General features: G+C 65.2%; 8 protein-coding genes across 8 annotated transcripts; 4 read left to right on the top strand and 4 right to left on the bottom strand.

The window, feature by feature from the left end:
• Positions 1-124: 124 nt before the first annotated feature.
• JCM10292_005964 (uncharacterized protein) lies at positions 125-2,085 on the top strand (the record flags this gene model as incomplete). Its single annotated transcript, XM_076650012.1, has 4 exons — positions 125-133; positions 190-1,227; positions 1,339-1,906; positions 2,003-2,085. The coding sequence occupies 4 exons, from the start codon at positions 125-127 to the stop codon at positions 2,083-2,085; spliced, it is 1,698 nt and encodes a 565-aa protein (XP_076504476.1).
• A 708-nt stretch (positions 2,086-2,793) lies between these two features.
• JCM10292_005963 (RTA1 domain-containing protein) lies at positions 2,794-4,446 on the top strand (the record flags this gene model as incomplete). The annotated part of the gene is made up of 9 exons (XM_076650011.1): positions 2,794-2,838; positions 2,911-3,127; positions 3,203-3,275; positions 3,361-3,582; positions 3,655-3,686; positions 3,790-3,926; positions 3,997-4,053; positions 4,122-4,174; positions 4,239-4,446. The coding sequence occupies 9 exons, from the start codon at positions 2,794-2,796 to the stop codon at positions 4,444-4,446; spliced, it is 1,044 nt and encodes a 347-aa protein (XP_076504475.1).
• A 788-nt stretch (positions 4,447-5,234) lies between these two features.
• On the bottom strand, positions 5,235-6,203 carry JCM10292_005962 (uncharacterized protein; the record flags this gene model as incomplete). Its single annotated transcript, XM_076650010.1, has 7 exons — positions 5,235-5,311; positions 5,401-5,672; positions 5,735-5,768; positions 5,830-5,904; positions 5,968-5,986; positions 6,049-6,053; positions 6,119-6,203. 7 exons carry the CDS (start codon positions 6,201-6,203, stop codon positions 5,235-5,237), a joined length of 567 nt encoding a protein of 188 aa, XP_076504474.1.
• A 288-nt stretch (positions 6,204-6,491) lies between these two features.
• On the bottom strand, positions 6,492-7,597 carry JCM10292_005961 (complex I 30 kDa subunit family protein; the record flags this gene model as incomplete). The annotated part of the gene is made up of 5 exons (XM_076650009.1): positions 6,492-6,599; positions 6,665-6,763; positions 6,828-6,948; positions 7,007-7,406; positions 7,480-7,597. 5 exons carry the CDS (start codon positions 7,595-7,597, stop codon positions 6,492-6,494), a joined length of 846 nt encoding a protein of 281 aa, XP_076504473.1.
• A 154-nt stretch (positions 7,598-7,751) lies between these two features.
• Positions 7,752-9,801, top strand: GWT1 (glucosaminyl-phosphotidylinositol O-acyltransferase; the record flags this gene model as incomplete). Its single annotated transcript, XM_076650008.1, has 8 exons — positions 7,752-7,841; positions 7,927-8,337; positions 8,394-8,597; positions 8,662-8,800; positions 8,859-8,963; positions 9,021-9,280; positions 9,363-9,551; positions 9,655-9,801. 8 exons carry the CDS (start codon positions 7,752-7,754, stop codon positions 9,799-9,801), a joined length of 1,545 nt encoding a protein of 514 aa, XP_076504472.1.
• Positions 9,802-9,993: 192 nt separating this feature from the next.
• On the bottom strand, positions 9,994-12,194 carry JCM10292_005959 (uncharacterized protein; the record flags this gene model as incomplete). Its single annotated transcript, XM_076650007.1, has 8 exons — positions 9,994-10,283; positions 10,350-10,856; positions 10,938-11,135; positions 11,195-11,329; positions 11,404-11,614; positions 11,699-11,813; positions 11,880-12,090; positions 12,182-12,194. 8 exons carry the CDS (start codon positions 12,192-12,194, stop codon positions 9,994-9,996), a joined length of 1,680 nt encoding a protein of 559 aa, XP_076504471.1.
• A 264-nt stretch (positions 12,195-12,458) lies between these two features.
• Positions 12,459-12,980, top strand: MRPL51 (mitochondrial 54S ribosomal protein mL43 MRPL51; the record flags this gene model as incomplete). The annotated part of the gene is made up of 2 exons (XM_076650006.1): positions 12,459-12,714; positions 12,799-12,980. 2 exons carry the CDS (start codon positions 12,459-12,461, stop codon positions 12,978-12,980), a joined length of 438 nt encoding a protein of 145 aa, XP_076504470.1.
• A 325-nt stretch (positions 12,981-13,305) lies between these two features.
• On the bottom strand, positions 13,306-15,601 carry JCM10292_005957 (xylulokinase; the record flags this gene model as incomplete). Its single annotated transcript, XM_076650005.1, has 9 exons — positions 13,306-13,657; positions 13,726-13,823; positions 13,889-14,319; positions 14,383-14,550; positions 14,628-14,719; positions 14,799-15,091; positions 15,149-15,305; positions 15,369-15,454; positions 15,551-15,601. 9 exons carry the CDS (start codon positions 15,599-15,601, stop codon positions 13,306-13,308), a joined length of 1,728 nt encoding a protein of 575 aa, XP_076504469.1.
• Positions 15,602-16,028: the final 427 nt, after the last annotated feature.

The following is a 16,028-nucleotide window of genomic DNA, read 5'->3' as shown; positions in this document are numbered from 1 at the left end:
GGGTCCCGAGTGCGAGCAGCTGTGGTCGAGGTTGGCGTCTGGCCCGGGCGAGTTGGTACGAGCGAGCGAGCGACGACCTTCCGCTCCGCCGCTGCACCTCGCTGTCTCCGTCCTCGCCGCGGCCATGGCAAGTGTCGGCGAATGTGTGCACAGTACAGCGCTCCACTCACTCACATTCACTCCCCACAGAACACGGCCTCGCTCGCCTCGCCCGCCGCCGACCTCGTCACCGCCGTCGCCTTCAGCCCACTCGCGACCCACCTCGCCCTCGCGTCGCTCGACCACTCGGTCCGCGTCCTCCACCCGAGCCCGCGCTCGCCCCCCACCTGGGACCACGCCCCCGCAGACTGGAAGGCACACGACGGGCCCGTCCTCGCCCTCGCGTGGGCACCCCCCCAGTTCGGCACCCTCCTCGCAACCGGCGGAGTCGACGGCGCAGTCAACCTCTGGCTCGAAGAAGCACCGCCACCACGCGCGCACTCGCACGCGCACTCGAACACGAGCACCGCCCCGCCCCCGCCGCCCCGCCGCCTCCCCTCCTCGTCCTCGTCGTCCTTCAACGGCGCCGCGCATCCCCACCAGCAGCAGCAGCGCTGGTCCCTCTGCAGCTCGCTCACCGACTCGCGCGGCACCCTCCGCAGCCTCTCGTTCGCCCCCGCCGACTTTGGCCTCAAACTCGCCGCCGTCGCGTCCGACGCCCACCTCCGCGTCTGGGAGTGCCTCGACCCGCTCGCCCTCAGGGACTGGGTCCTCCGCGAGGACGTAGACCTCGCCGCCCTCCCGCCCCTCGCGCCCAGCTCGGGCGCGAGCCTCGGCGCCGCAGCCGCCGCGGGAGGCGGCAGCGGCGTGCACCTCTCGTCGTCTTCTTCGGGCGGCGCGGGAGCGGGCGGGAGCAGTGGCCTTGGGAGCGGCGACGGCTTTGGCCTCTCCTCCGCTGGCGGCGCGTCGTCTCCTTCGTCGTCTTCCACCGCCGCCGCCGCGGCCGCCGGGCCTAGCTCGACCGGCAGCGGCACCGCCGCGCCCTTCCCGTCCGTCTCGTCCGCATCGAGCGCGACCGGCTCGTCCTCGCACGGCGGAGGCGGCGTCGGAGCGAGCGGAGGCGGCGGAGGCGGGGGGCGAGCGGGCGGGACAGTTGAGAGCGATGGAGGGTGGGCTGTCAGCTGGTGCGAGGAGGCGTGGTGGGGCGAGCGGTTGGCCGTTAGTAGCGGGTCGAACGGTGTTGTTCGGGTACGTGCGCTTTCGAGAGTATCTCGCGTGCGTGCGCGGCGAGGCGAAGGGCCGTCTCGTCCGCGTGCTCTGGCGTTTTGTGGACGCACTTACCGACGCATCCTCTCGCAGCTCTTCCACTTTCCCTCATCCGACAACCCTTCCTCCTCCTCTAATGGCGCCTCTACCACCTGGACCAACTTCCTCAACCTGATCCCCTCGCGCCCGTTCCAATCCTACCCCTCCCAGCGCCCCTCCTCCGCGCCCTCCGACTCCCACGACGACGCTCCCTCCCTCTCGTCGCCCTCCTCCCACCATCACACGGCGCCGACGAGCTCGCTCGCGTGGGCCCCGCCCTCGGGCCGGAGCTACCTCCTCCTCGCGTCGGGCGCGCGCGACGGCCGCGCCCGCGTCTGGAAAGTCTTTCCCCCCGCGCTCGCGCTCCCCGACGCGCGCAGCAACCCCTCTGCAGCGGCGGCGGCGGGAGAAGAGGGCGGCGCGGGCGAGTGGAGCGCGCGGCTAGAGGTCGAGCTGGAGCCGCTCGCGGCGGGTGCGAGGGGCGACGAGCGTGCGCCGGGAGGGCGCAGCGCGGCGCAGGGGGTTGGAAACGCGATGTGCGCGGCGAGGGTCGGGTGGAACGTCACGGGGACGGTGCTGAGCACGAGCGGGGGCGAAGACGGGCGTGTGAGGTTGTGGAAACGTGCGTGTTGCCCTCGCCCTCTCCTCCCCGTCCTCCTTTTTGCTTTCGCGCGTGAGAGATGGCTGACGGTCTGGTGGTGATCGGGGATTGCTGCAGCGACCTACACGGGGCAGTGGAGGCAATTGGCGGTGCTCAGCGCCGAGGACGCACCCGGCGTCGCAGGAGGCGAGCAGCGATGAAACCTAGCGTGATTCAGCGGGTCGTTCTCCCTCGCGTTGTTGGCAGAACCTCCTCTCGGTGCAAACGCGGCGGCGCAGCGTCGTCGCCATCGTCTGCCCCCGTCTGAGGCTGTGCACAGTCCTGCTCGTGAACGACCGGACCCTAGTACCTAGCACCGTTCCACTCGTGCGTCTGCTATCACAGCCGGCCGCAGCGCTTCGCCGCCTGTACGCGCAGGCCGTCGTCCTGCTCGATCGGGCCGCGAGATTCTCATCTCGACCGACCCGGCCTCGATGCGTCCGCTCCCCTGCTCCCTCACCCGCGGCGCCGTCGCGTCCTCCGATGTCGCTTCAGCACGCGCGTGGGGGCAGTCACCAGCGTAAAGGCTGCGTGCAAGCCGGTTCCTCCGTTCTGACGTGCTGCGAAAGGGAGGGATGCTCTGCACACCCCGCACAGGAGAGAGCTTCTTCAGGTGCCCGACGGCCGACCGCCCGCGGGCGGTGCAGTCGCGATGCCCGTCCTTGCGTACGTCTTTGACACCGCGCGACGGGCTTGCTTGCTTGCTTCTGTTCGCTTGCTGCCTTGGTCTTGTCTCGTTCTCTTGCGCTTCCTCCTCACTCTGCGCTGGCATCTCGCCTCCGACGCCCCACGTTGTCTGCTCGACTGCGATTACTGCCTCGCTGGAGTAGCACGACGCATCCTCGAACGCTCTCCTACCGCCTGCGATCATGTCTGACCGCAGCTATGTCGATGTCACCGACCAGTACGGCTACGTGAGTCCACGGCACCCGCCGGATTGCTGCTCAACCCGACGCCAGTTTTTACTTACCGTTACCGCCCCTCAGGTCCCTTCGATCGCAATGGTGCGTGTCCCGAACCGCCTTCTCGCGCTCGCGTGCATCTGCGAGATCACCTTCCTTGGCGAGACTGACCTTTGGCTCCCCCTCGACCAGGGCGCCGTCTTCCTCGCCGTGTTCAGCCTGACGGGCCTCGCGCACGTCGGCCAGACTATCTATTCGCGTCGTTACTGGTGGATGGTGTGCATGTGGCTGGGCAACCTACGTGCGTCTCCGGCATCGCCGTTCGTGAGCCAGGCTTGCGAGTCGACCGCTGACCGCCTTGCTCTTTCTTGCGCAGTCGAGATTCTCGGATGGGGTGCTCGGCTCGGTGCGCACTGGAATCCGCTCGACTTCAACTTGTACATTATGCAGTGCGTCGCGCGAGGCCTTCGCTCCTGCACAAGCCTTCCTGGTGCCAAGCGACTGACTCCCCATTCCGCTCCTCCCCGTCTGCAGGATCTGCACCCTCATCATCGGCCCGACCTTCTTCTCAGCCTCGTTGTACTGGGCCGGCGGGCTCGCGATCCAGAACGCCGCGCGCTCGAAGAGCTGGCTCTCGGGCGCCTGGTTCAAGACGCTCTTCATCGCCGCAGACATCGTCTCGCTTGTGGTACAGGCGGTCGGCGGAGCAAAGGCCGCCGAAGGCGAGACGGACGCCGAGGTTCGGACCGGGTCAGAGTGAGGCTCAAATGTCGAGCTCTCCAGTACGAGGGCCCGATAAGCTTGTAACTGACCACGTCTCTTTCGCAGCATCATGCTTGCCGGTATCATCATCCAGCTGGGTGCGTTTGTGATCCGTTTGTCCATGCATATGCATTTCTTCGAAGCTGCGCGGGCTTCGCGTCTCGAGCTACAAAGGCCTGACGCCCGTTATGCCTTGCGCAGCGGTCATGACCTTCTACGTCCTGTACATGGGCATCTGGGCGTTCAAGGCTCGCCGCGAGATCGAGACGCAGGGACGCAGGTTCCAGCTCATGCTCCTCGCGCTCTTCCTCTCCTCGGTGGGTATCATTGTCCGCGGCGTGAGTCGCTGATCTCCTGAGTGCGTGTCGCACGTGTTGCAGCGTTCTGAAGCTTTGTCGCAACATGCAGTGCTACCGTACCCCGGAGCTCGCGCAGGGCTTTCACGGCCACATCGCCGAGCAGCAGGTCTGTCTCCCTTTGCACCTTCCTGCGCCCTATCGCTCCCTGCTGAACCTCGAACGCCCCGGCGACAGTCTTGGATGCTTTTCGACGCGATCCCGATCGCCTTCTCATCTATCATCCTCAAGTGCGCCTGCAGCGCCCATCTCCTTCAGCTCCCCCTCCTGACCTTCTCTCACCGCACTTCACAGCATCTTCCACCCGCACTGGTACCTCGTCTACTCGGTTCTCCCCACGTCGTCGCAGCAGAGCCGCGAGGCGCTCGACCCGCGAGCTCCAGAAGAGCTCGAGATGTCTCTCCGCACCGGCGGCGGGCTCAGGGTCTCCTTCACGTCTTCGTCGAGGGCGTCGTTGACCAACGAGAAGCGCGAGGCGCAGACGGGCGTTCAGGCTGTGTGAGAAGGTGGCGCAGCGTGACTTTTGGTGGGTCACGAGCTGGAGGGGAGGATGAGCCGCGCGCAAGACCCGAGGTGAAGGAGACGGCGGGGGCGAGACGAAGGACACTCGACTTGACTCGACACTGTGTGACTCCCTTGTGCATAGAATGTACCACTCTCGATCGTCTGTTAGACAATCTGTGGAACTCCTGTCCAACTTGCTCAGTCGGCCCTGCCTGGTCGGATATCCTCGAGGTTCGCGTATAACATCCAGGTACAACTCTTGATCCTTCATGGACCCGGAGATATACAGCCCTTGCTGTCCTCTCGCCAAGTACTGCGCCCCCCTTAGCAGAAGCTCTCGAACGTCGCCGAAGCTCGGAATGAGCATTAGCGAGCGCACGAGGCAGGACAAGTCTTAAACGCGGGCGAGAGGCCACAATGGAGGCGGTCTGCGAAAAGGCTCAGACGAAGGGAGCATCTCGCCGGGGCTGCTGGAAGCGCACGAGCGCGCCGGATGTCTAGGCGGGGTTGGTCGATTACACTCGGCGATACGAGGCTGTGGGTATAATAACTGCATAACCGTGGGACAGAGACACGAGAACCGAGGTCGGGCGAGCGGGAAAGAGATAGCGGTGGACGCGGGAAGAGCAGGAGGGAAGGGCAGAGGGGCGGCATGGCGCGCAAGTCAAAGCGAGGTGTAAAGGTGGTATCGTGATGCGTTTGATGCCGGTGTGGTCGGGAGAGGAGGTGAAGGCGAGGGGTATGTACAGGACAATGACGGCGGCGGTGGCGAAGAGGCTGTGCGATTCAGAGAATCGAGCACTTGCGCTGCTTCTTCGGCTTCTTGACGGGTGCAGCAGCCGTGCCGCCTTTCCGTTGCTCGACTGTGCAGCCCACGATCCGGTAAGAAGCACATTCAAGAGACCAGACCGATCTCGAGGAAGCGCTCAGCGGAGGAAACGCAAGGACGCACTGGCTCGCACGGCATCGTAGTACGCCTCCTCGATGTTCTCCCTCGTCTTTGCGCTCGTCTCCCTGAACAAGCAGCCCATCCTCCGCGCAAGCTCGGCGCCCTGCTGCGTCGAGACCTCGCGCTCGTGCACGCGGTCAATCTTGTTGCCGACGAGGACGATCGCGACCGACTCGGTGTCCTTTACGCGCACGACCTGGTTGCGGAACTTTTCGACGCGGTCGAACGAGGCTCGCGAGGTGACCGAGTAGATGATCAGGAAGCCTTCGCCTTCGCTGCGGTCGAGCAAGTCCGTAGGTCAGCAGCATGAGCCGGGGGTCGGATGGGCTCAACGCACCGGATCCACTGATCCCGCAGCGCCGTGTACTCCTCTGTGGGTTGATAATCCCGTCAGCACAAGCAAGTCCGAAGCGCGCGAGACTGGGGACACACCCTGTCCCGCCGTATCGAGGATCTCGAGCATGTAAGGCTGCCCGTCGACGATCGCATGCTTCCTGTACGAGTCCTCTGCGCGCTCATCCGTGTCAGCGCGCCTCTAGCCATCGCTCGCAGCCAGGGAGCGAGTCGCACCGATGGTCGGGTCGTAGGTCTGGGCGGGAGCGGGATCGGGTCAGCAAGCGTCGCGGGGGAACGAGATGGAGCAGGAAGCACCTCGACTGCGGGGAAGAGACACTGGTGAGCCTACTGGGCACTCGAGCGGCGTCCAAAGAGCAGTACGCACTGAAGTAATTGAGGCACAGTCGCACAGTGAGCGACGTCTTGCCGGTGCCGCCGTCTCCGAGCACCACGAGCCGCGTGGTCTTCATCGTACAGCAGGGAGCCTAGCCTGACTCAGTCCAGCGCAGAAGGAGCGAGGCTGGTGAGTGCGACGAGACGACAAGTGCCGCGGCCGTCTCGGCTCGTGCGATCAGGACAAGCGGGGGAGACGCTTCCAGTCTCGTTTCTCAAGCGAGAATCCGTACAGACTCGACAAGTGCGAGGAAAGAAAGAACAGAAAACTGGCAAGTACAAAGCGCGAGCCTCCGTCGCCCGCCGCGCGTGAACGCCTCCTCCATCTACAGCTACTCTGCGACTCGCTTCCGAGACCGGGCCGTCTACTTCTTGGTCGCCTGGTCCTTCTTCTCGGCCTCGGCGTCCTTTGGCGGCTGGAGGACAAACTGCGGTGCGCGAGCATCGATGCCCGAGCCCGTCCCCTCCCACGGCTGTTCCGCCCGATCGACACTATCAGTTTCGACTCATGCGACGGGAACGAGCGGTAAAGACGCACCGACGCAGCACCCTCAAAGTTGCGGAACGCCTGCGAGAGCTGCAGCGGCTCGGAGACGACACGCTTCTTCTCCTCGTCGTAGCGCACCTCGGTGTAGCCCTGCAGCGCAAGAGTCGTCAGCTCTGCTGTCACCTGGCGGCGGCGCACGTGAGAAGGGACGCACGGTCAAGGGGAAGTCCTTGCGGAGCGGGTGACCCTCAAAGCCGTAGTCGGTGAGGATGCGACGCAGGTCCGGGTGCCCGCTGAACAGGATGCCGTACATGTCCCACGCCTCGCGCTCGTACCTGCGGATCGCGGCGCATCAGCGGAGGCGCTCAGAGATAGTGAAAGGAGAGGACGCACCAGTCGGCACCGCGGAAGATCTTGACGATGGACGGGACCGGGGTCGTCTCGTCGGCGTACGTCTTTACGCGGATGCGCGAGTTGTGGCGGACCGAGAGGAGGTGGTAGACGACCTCGAAGCGCTTCTCGCGGGTCGGGTAGTCGGCGCCGCAGATGTCCATGACCGACTTGTACTGCGTGTTCGAGTGGTCGCGGAGGAAGAGCATGACGGGCTCGATGGCCGACGGCGCGACGTAGAGCGTGAGCTCGTCCTTGTAGACGCTCGTCTGCTGGACAAACTTGGGGAGCGAGGCCATGATCCACGCGCCGTACTCCTGCAGCGCGGCCGAGTAGGGCTGGAAGTGCTCGACGGGGTTCATCCCTGCGGGCTCGGTGAACGGCGACTCCTTGCCCGTGGGCGCTGCGGGCGTGCGAGGGGGTGCATGTGAGCTCTCGCACTACTGGCTGGAACGCAGATCGGGGCCCAGACGGACCCTGGAAGCGGGCGCTCGAGGTCGAGAGCGAGCGAGCGGCGATGCGGGCGGCGGCGGCGGGGCGCACCGCTGCGCGCGAGTGGGCGGCGATCCGTGCAAATGCTCGCGGTGCAGCCATCCTGGTTCTAGCCACGCAGGTGAGCCGGGGTACGGAGCAGGGCGAGGGCGAGGCTGCGGCGATGAGGCGCGCGGGCGACGGGCCAACCGCTGGCGGCGAAGTCGCGACGGCGCTCTCTCGGCTCGTGCGGGCGGCAGGAACCGAGAGGGAAGCGATGGGCTACAACGACGACAAGGTTGCGTTCGTCTCGGGCTCACACGGCGGCCCCGTCTGGCGCATCAACGCTCTCTGCCTCGTCGCCCTTGCACGCTGCTCTCTCTCTCTCTCTCTCGTTGCTGGCTTGCGTCCTGTGTCCTGACTCTCTTTCGCTCTGTGCTGCATTCGTACAGACTTCGTATGCACTCTGGACCGTCGCACACGAGCGCATCCTCGCGCGCGTCCCGCCCGACTCGCTCAAGGTGCCTCTCGTCGAGGCCCTCGTCCTCCTCGTCCCGCTCCTCCTCGCCCTCACCGTCTTTTCCGCCCATCCGCTCATTCTCAATGCCTTCATCGTCGTCACAACCTTCTTCTGGGCGCGCTCGGCCCCCACAAGGTCGATCTCGCCGCCGCTCTCGCCGACAATCGACAAGAAGAAGCACACGCGGCAGCCGTCGCAGATCGACGTGCGCCCCTTCAGCCGCCCGTTCGTGTCGAGCTACCGCGCCATCATGATGGTCATGACGGTCCTGTGCATCCTCGCTGTCGACTTTCCCGTCTTTCCGCGCGAGTTTGCCAAAGCCGAGACGTGGGGCACGTCGCTCGTGCGTCTTGCGAGCCTTTTATCGCACGACCCCAAGACTGACGAGAAGAACCGCAGATGGACCTCGGTGTCGGCTCTTTCGTCTTCTCCCTTGGCCTCGTCGCCGCCCTCCCGCTCCTACGCGGCTCGACGTCCGGCAACGCTCGTCCCGCCTCTCCCGCCTCGTACTTCGCGTCCATCGTCCGCTCCTTCCGCAAGAGCCTCCCGCTCATCGCGCTCGGCGGCGTGCGCGTCATCATGGTCAAGGGAGTCGACTACCCCGTGCGGTCCTCTCGCAGTCTCCAGCCTTGTCCAGCAAGACTAATCGCGCAGGTCCTGCGAGCAGGAGCACGTGACCGAGTATGGCGTGCACTGGAACTTCTTCTTCACCCTCGCGCTGCTCCCCGTCTTTGGCGAGGCCATCTCGCGCTTTGCGATCGCGCGCAGGGTCGACTTGCACGTCGCAGGTCTGGGTGTGGCAGCTCGTGCGTGGTGCTGCTTCCTGCTCTAGCGAGTCATGCGCACTTACAGCCCGACCCACAGTGCATCAGGCGGTGCTCAGCCGGGCGGGCCTGCAGCGCTGGGCGCTCGAGGCGGAGCGAGTCTCGCTCATCTCGCAGAACAAAGAAGGGCTCGCTTCCTTCCCCGGTCCGCACTTTGCGCTCCTCACACTTGTCCCTCTGCCTGACACGCCCGTCTGGACAGGCTATCTCGCCATCTACCTTCTCGGCCTCGCGACAGGCCTCTACGTCCTCCCGCCGTCCCCGTCCTTCTTCACGCACCAGCACGCCTCCCTCTCGGCTTCGGCGACCGCGAGCGAGAAGCAGCGCGCCGAGCTCAAGCGGCAAAAGGCGTGGGTTGCCAAGCCGGGCAAGCTCGCAGAATGGCTCGGGAGCGCCGCCGCCCTGTGGTGGGCCGCGTTTGGCGGCGCGAGGGCCGCGAGCGAGGGCGTGTCGCGTCGGCTGGTGCGTCACTTGCACCTCTTCTCGGCCCGCTCGATAGACTACTCGAGCTGACCCGTCCTGCTGGATGTGTTCGACTGCACAGGCCAACCTACCCTACGTCCTCTGGGTCGCAGCCTTCAACACGCTCTTCCTCTTCCTCTACCTCGCCGTACACCTCTACGTTGCCTCCGTCTCGTCTGCACGCCCCGGCTCGCGAGGGCCAGAGGCGGGGACGAGGGCGCCCGCGCTGTTCGAGGCGATCAACCGGAACGGGCTCGTCGTGTTCCTCGCGGTGCGTTCGCGCTTTCTTTTCCGGACCAGATTCGCTCCATGGAGCATTCGAGTAGATTTGCGTGGGTCCAGGGAGCGAGACTGACGACCTTCCCGCTGAGCAGGCCAATCTCCTGACCGGCCTGGTCAACGTCTCGATACAGTCGATGTACACCTCCGACACGCTCGCCGTCTTCATCCTCGTGCTATACACAGGCGCGATAGTAGGTGTCGCATGGGGCCTGCGGAAGAGGCGGATTAAGCTCGGCTAGAGGTGTTGTAACGACCGAACCGGGATGTGCAGTCACGCGCGGAGGTTTCGCTCGTTTCCGGTCGGCTTGCCTCGCGCCGCATTAAGCGATAAGCAGAGATGCAACAAGCTACTCTCGCGCCTGCATCGAGCAAGAGAAACAGACGGGTACAACACGCCTTTTCGATCATCACCAATGACGCTCCGGCCTGCGCTACACCTGCAGATCCGGCTCAACCTCCATCCCCTGCACCGCGCCTTCATCCGCGGGCGCGTGCGCGTGGCTCATCGCCGCGTCGCGCAGCGCGCGCCAGTTGGCCGGGTCGAGCGTGCCGCCGTACGAGGGTTCGCGCGCGCGCGCGGCGAGGAGGAGCGGGGTGAGGGCGCGGAGGAAGGCCGGGTTGGGGAGGAGGGAGGGAGAGGAGGACGGAGGGGAAGAGAGGAGGGCGCGCGTCGAGGAGTGGTGTGAGACGAGAGAAGTGAGAGAGGCGAGGAGGGCGGCGGCTGTGGGAGCACGGGACAAGCGTCAGTCAGGAGAGACGCGCAGGGAGAAGAGTCTGCGAGGCGCACCGTCCTCCTTCTCGTGCCCCTTTGCATGCACCGAGTCGTTCTCCTCCAGCCCCTCCTCTTCCTTCACCTCCTCTGCGAGCAAAGCTTTCGCTTTGCCCTTCCCCTTAGTCTCGCCTCCCCTCCGCGTCCGCACAATCTGTGCCCTCCCAACCCGCTTGATCAGCTCGACGTTCCTCTCGAGCAGCTCCCACACGCGCGCGCGCTCGGCCGCCTGGTCCATCGCGCCCCCGCGCTCGAGGAACCGCTCGACCTCGACGCCGAGCTCGCGCAGCGTCTCGCGCTCGGCGGCGCTCAGGTCGAGCTCGCGCGGCGAGGGCGCAGCGGGGAGCGCGGGCGGAGAGAGGACGGCCGACTCGTAGCGCTCGACGCGCCGCGCGCGGAGGGCTCGGCGCGCGGTGAAGGTGTAGGGCTCGGTCGCACCGGTCGAGTCGTGCGTCGGCGCAAGTGAGGAGAGGAATGGGGACGGGTAGGAGAGGAGGTGGGTCGGTTGGCGGGCAGGGTTGTAGGCTGTGCGCAGAGCGACGTTTCGATGAGATCAGCGGCCGAATGGAGGACGAACGGTTCCTGATCCTCAAATGCGCAACGCACGATCTGTCGGTTCGAGCCGCTGCTTCGCCATCACTCCGTGCTGTCCTGGTGCGCGGTTAACGCGTGAAGTCGGCGCGACATAGCGCGGGAAGGGCGGATCGGGACGTGCGGCGACAGCATCGCCGAGCCGCGGAACGGGTGCATCGGCGAGGGAAGAGGCGGAAGGAGGGTGCACGGCGATCAAGTCGGTGTCTTCGACTGCCAGCCGCAAGCTGCGTCAGCGTTGCATCAGTCGCAAGAGCCAGAAGCTGACGCACCTTTTGCGAGCGCCTCAAGGTCGGCGTCAGAAAGGACGGCAGCCGAAGTGAAGAGGTCGACGCCGGTCGCGAGCGTTCGATGCAGCATGTACCGCCGCACCTTGCTCGGCGGTTGACTCGTCAAAAGCGCACCATCTGTACGCGAAGGACGCTCAGGACGTCAGCTTCGTTTGCTTGCGAGGCTGGCGTGAGGGTAACGCATAACGTACCTTCCTCCGCCTCGCGCTTGATACCCTTCTCTTCCACCGCACCCTTTCCAGTCCGTCCTTCGTACTTCTGCTCGAGCTCGTCGAGCAGCCCGAGGATGGTGCGCTGGAACTCGTCGACGTCGTTCAAAAGGCGCGCAGAGTCGGCTTCGGTTGCATCCATCGCCATGGCGGACGAGAGGAGCGCCGAAGTGGCAGCTTCATTGACACATGCCTGTGTATCGACCGTCTGTAATCGTCAGCAAGCCGTTGGAAGAAGCAACTCGAGGGCTGCAGCTTTGAGAGGTCGAGGACGCACCCGCAAGACCGAGATGGGCAGGAGAGGCGCCTCGTCTGCGAGCGCATCTCGCAGCGTGCCCGCCGGCGCGCTCGGCACGGTGAGCTGCTGCTCGAGGACGAGTGCAGGTGCGAGGCTGAATGCGCGGTGCCAAGTGAGCGAACTGCGTCCGGAGTGCAGATGTGCGACGTGGGACACGTACTCGTCGACGACTACGCGGAGCTGCGTACGGTCGGCCGCCTGGAGCGCAGGTGACGGGAGCTGGACTGCAGGGGAAGCGGACGCGGAAGCATCGGGGTCGATGGACACGAGGGTGGTGCCCGGGGCAGCGAGGGGTGTCGAGACGGCGAGGTCGGCGGAGGGTGCAGCTTGAGGTTGCTGCTTTTGCGCCTGCTTCTTTGCAGGCGATGCGGCTGTGGATGCGCGCGGCGAGGTTCAGTGTGCGTGAGCGGAGCTGTTGGCGCGGGAGGACTAGGCGCGAGAGAGAGGAGCGGTGCGACGAACCCGAGCGAGCCATTGCCGGGAGCGCGGTGCGGTGCGGTGCTGCAGCGGCGGAAGCGGGTGCGACGCGCGTCGAGCGGAAGCGGCGGCGCGGGCGAGGGATTCGGGCGTTGCGGTGCGTCGCGGCGGAGGGCCAGCCAGACAGCGCCAGGCTCGCGTCGCCTCAGAACGGCAGCCGCGCGCGGTACTGACTTCCCCCTCGCCTGCACTTGCTAACTCCCATCACTTCACCTCGTCCGCGCTCTCTCCGCCCTCTCTCGCTCCCCAGAGACCCGCACACATGGCCAGCCGCGTCCTCCGCCGCTCACTCGCCGCCCCGCTGCCCTCGACCGCCCCCGCGTCGTCCTCCGCCTTCGTCCTCCCCTGCAAGAAGCTCGTGCTCTCGTACTCGGAGCAGCAGGGCTCCCACCGCGGCATGCGCGCCTTCCTCGGCTCGGGCCAGGTCGCTCGCCTCGCCGAGCGCTACCCCTCGGTCGAGGTCGTCGTCGAGCGCAACGAGAAGGCAGGCCGCCATCCTCAGCTCAGGGGCGTCTACCGTGCGTCTCGCTTCCACGGCCGTTCAGTCCTGGCGTGCACTCCGCTACACAGTGCTAATGCAGCGCCGCTTGCCCTGCACACAGTCAACGGCCGCACCAAGGAGATCTGCGTCCGCAACCTCCCCCCTTCCGGCATCGCCGCAAAGGCGCAGCTCCTCCTCGACTCGTCCGGCGCCAAGATTGTCCCCATCCGCCGGCCATCCGTTCAGAGCACGACCGAGAGCGTGCGCGGCGTGTGGAGCGCGTTCCACGAGGAGCAGCGGTAATGAGGTCGGACGCGCGATCTTCGGCAGGTGCGCAGGAGCGGCGCGGGGAGCGGGAGCGCGATTCGCATAGAGCAGTACCACTTTGTCTGTACCACCATTGCATGCAGTCTCGTTCACCATCTGCCGACCGCGTCACAGCGAGGGGTAGCTCTGGCTCGTTCGCTCGCTCGCTTGTCTCTCGCTTTCGTTCACCTGTTGCTGTGCCTTCTTTCGAGGAGTCGAGCACTGACGCAAAGTCTGCCTTGTTCCGAGCTCCCCAGGTTCTGCGCTTCGCAACGAGACGACCTCGTATCCATTTAGCTTCTTTTTCAGCGCTCTACGACGTCTATACGCACACCCTCTTCTCCAGTTCCGCGAGCCTCGCCATCATCTTGTCATACGCAAGCGTCGCACCATAGTCCGGCTCAGCGACCAGCCTGTCGAGCGGCTCGCGCTCGGCGCCCTCGCCCCTCTTGCGGCGCAGCGCCGCCCTCGCGCGGTGCACCGCGTCCTCGAACGAGAGGTCCGGGTCGGCGAGGCGCGCGTAGGCCCAGTACGCCTTCATGCACCCGCCGAGCGAGCACGAGTTGGCCGAGGAAGAGGTCGCGCCCGATTGAAAGACGGGGGCGGCGAGCACGGTCGCGAGCGTGTCTTTGATGCACTGGTTGGCCGAGGCGCCTCCGACGGCGTAAATGCGACTGTGTGACGCAGGTCGAGAACGAATTAGTGACGTATGGACAGATTGAGGAGGGAAGACGAGACGCACACGGGGAGACCGGTCGACGAGAAGAGCATGTTGCTCATGCGGTGGCGGAAGGAGAGGAACTGCGACTCGAGGACCGCTCGGGCGTTGAATGACGGGTCCTGTGCATCCAAGCGAGTCAGTCCGCGGTCGAGCGAAGAGGAGGAGGATAGTCTGCGGAACGCACGGAGAAATCGTCGACGGCGGTCTCTTCAGCCCCCTCAAAGTGATGCACGCCATACCCATTGTGCGGAATGATCTCGTGCTTGAGGAAATAGAACCCGATCGGACGGGTCTCGGCCGCCTCGACAGTCGGGACGCCCGCCTCTTCGACGAGCCGGCTGAATGTCTCCCAGCTGCCCTCGGCGTACCGGTCGCGGACATACTCGCGCGACAGCGACCCGTTCTTGTAGCAGAGCATGCCCATGTAGCTCCGGCCGCCGCCGGCGCGGTTCGCCGGATAGGAGAAGACGTGGGAATCGGGACTGGGCGCATACTCGGTCGTCGAGAGCAGGATAGTGTCGCTCGTGCCGAGCGAAACGACGACCTCGCCAGTGTGCAGCGAAAACGAGAGGATCGTGGCGTTGTTGTCGCCGGTAAAGTGGTTCACAAGACAGTCTGTCGGGAGCGCCTAAAGCTGTCAGTGATGGCGAGAATGACAGAAGAGACCAGCTCACGCACCAGGGTCCATGCCATACCGCTCGATAAACCAGCGGCCAATCTTACCGGCAGCGACGCCGCCGTCCTTCTCCACCTGTCCGAGCTTCCTCTCGAGCTCAGCCGCCTCACCCTTTCCGCCCGCCACGTACTCGAGCAGCTCTGGGTCCCACCGACCATCTGCCTCAAGATCTGCGGGATAGGTCGGTGGCCGGGTCAGCGGGACGGTGATTAGCAGAAGTCAAGACGTGCGTGGAACGGCCACTCACTCCACAAGTTCGCTCCGCACGCGTCGCTTTCCTCCATCGGCTTGATTTCGCCATCCGCGCAGAAAATGCTCGTGAGGAAGCTCGATACAAGACTGCACAATCCGGAGCGGACCGCAACGACACGTCAGCACACGAGGTCGCCTTTCAATGATTACGAACAGCTCGGCGCACCTGATCCGGTCCGTCTTGTCGTACACATCAGGCTGCGTGCGGCGCAGCTTGAGGATCTGTGGTCCAGTGAAGCGTTCGTTCGCACGGCTGCCCGTCCGGTGCGCCATGACTTCCTCGCCGCCAATTGCGCCCTCCATGTCGCGGCATTCCTTCGTCGTCGACGAGTCTTGCCAGTTGGGCGAGACGGGGCTCGTGAAAGTCGAGTCGGTGAGCTGGGCGGCGAGGGGCTGAGATGGGTCCAGCGCGGCGAGTTTGGCGGGCGCTTCGGCGGACCAGTACACGGACGCGTGTTGCTGGGACGCATCGATGTGAGTATGAGTGATGCAGAGTGAAGCAGTTTGGAAATGCACCTGGCCTGCGCCTGAAACCGCCTTCACCCTCCGAAGCAGAGCAGCTCCGCCTTCGCTGCGCGCGATGCGGTCGAACAGAAGGTCGACCGCCTCCAGCCACATTGCGACAGGGCTCGTGACTACTCCGTTGCTGCCAACGTGAACACCAGACGTCGTTCTGCGCGCGACAAAGGAACCGATTAGCTACGCCCGGGTCGTTTTCGGCCTGTCTGCGACCCACTTGAAGTGCGGCAAGTCTTCGTCGAAGCGCACACCGTATTCGGCGACGCTCTCTAGGTAGTTGTCGACAAAGCTGGCCTTGAGCGCCTGCGGATGCGAATTGTCCGGTCAGCTCCATTGCGAGGATCACGTCCGACGCAGAGGCTGACTCGCCTGCGTGCTCAAGTCGAGACCCATGAAGACCGGGCCAGCCGCGCCATCGTCTCCTCCGTGCGCCTGACCTGCTTGAACCATCGTAGCGAGCACAGGCTGTTTTCGTCGAGCGTCGGCGAGTAGTGATGTCAAGGGGGAGCGCGTCAATAGCAGGGCGGTCAAGGCGGGAGTAGCACGCTCTGTAGCTGTGAAGGCGTGTAGCAAGCAGCTCGACCGGGACGCAGGAGCTGCAGGGGAGAGCAGCGTGCGGTTCGGGCGACTTTCGGCTCATCGGCTGCAGCATGCGGGGTCCGCGGAAGTAGCCTTTCGTCCGGTCTGGTCGTACAGATCGCACAGGCTTCAGTACCTGATTGGAAGGACTGCATTAAGCGTGCATCCAGCTGCAGTCTTGGCAAAAGATGGGGGCAACTCAACTTCAGCTTGTCGTCGCTGCGCAAGCTCGCGGTATGCTCGCAACCACTCGCGCATGTGGCGAAGTGAAGAGCACAGCAGCAGCTACGTCGACGCT

The sequence above is a fragment of the Rhodotorula paludigena genome (assembly GCF_050403205.1).
Source record: "Rhodotorula paludigena JCM10292 DNA, Rt_paludigena_JCM10292v1_ctg30, whole genome shotgun sequence".
NCBI classification, from domain to species: domain Eukaryota; kingdom Fungi; phylum Basidiomycota; class Microbotryomycetes; order Sporidiobolales; family Sporidiobolaceae; genus Rhodotorula; species Rhodotorula paludigena.
This window is presented reverse-complemented; position numbering and strand designations above follow the sequence as displayed.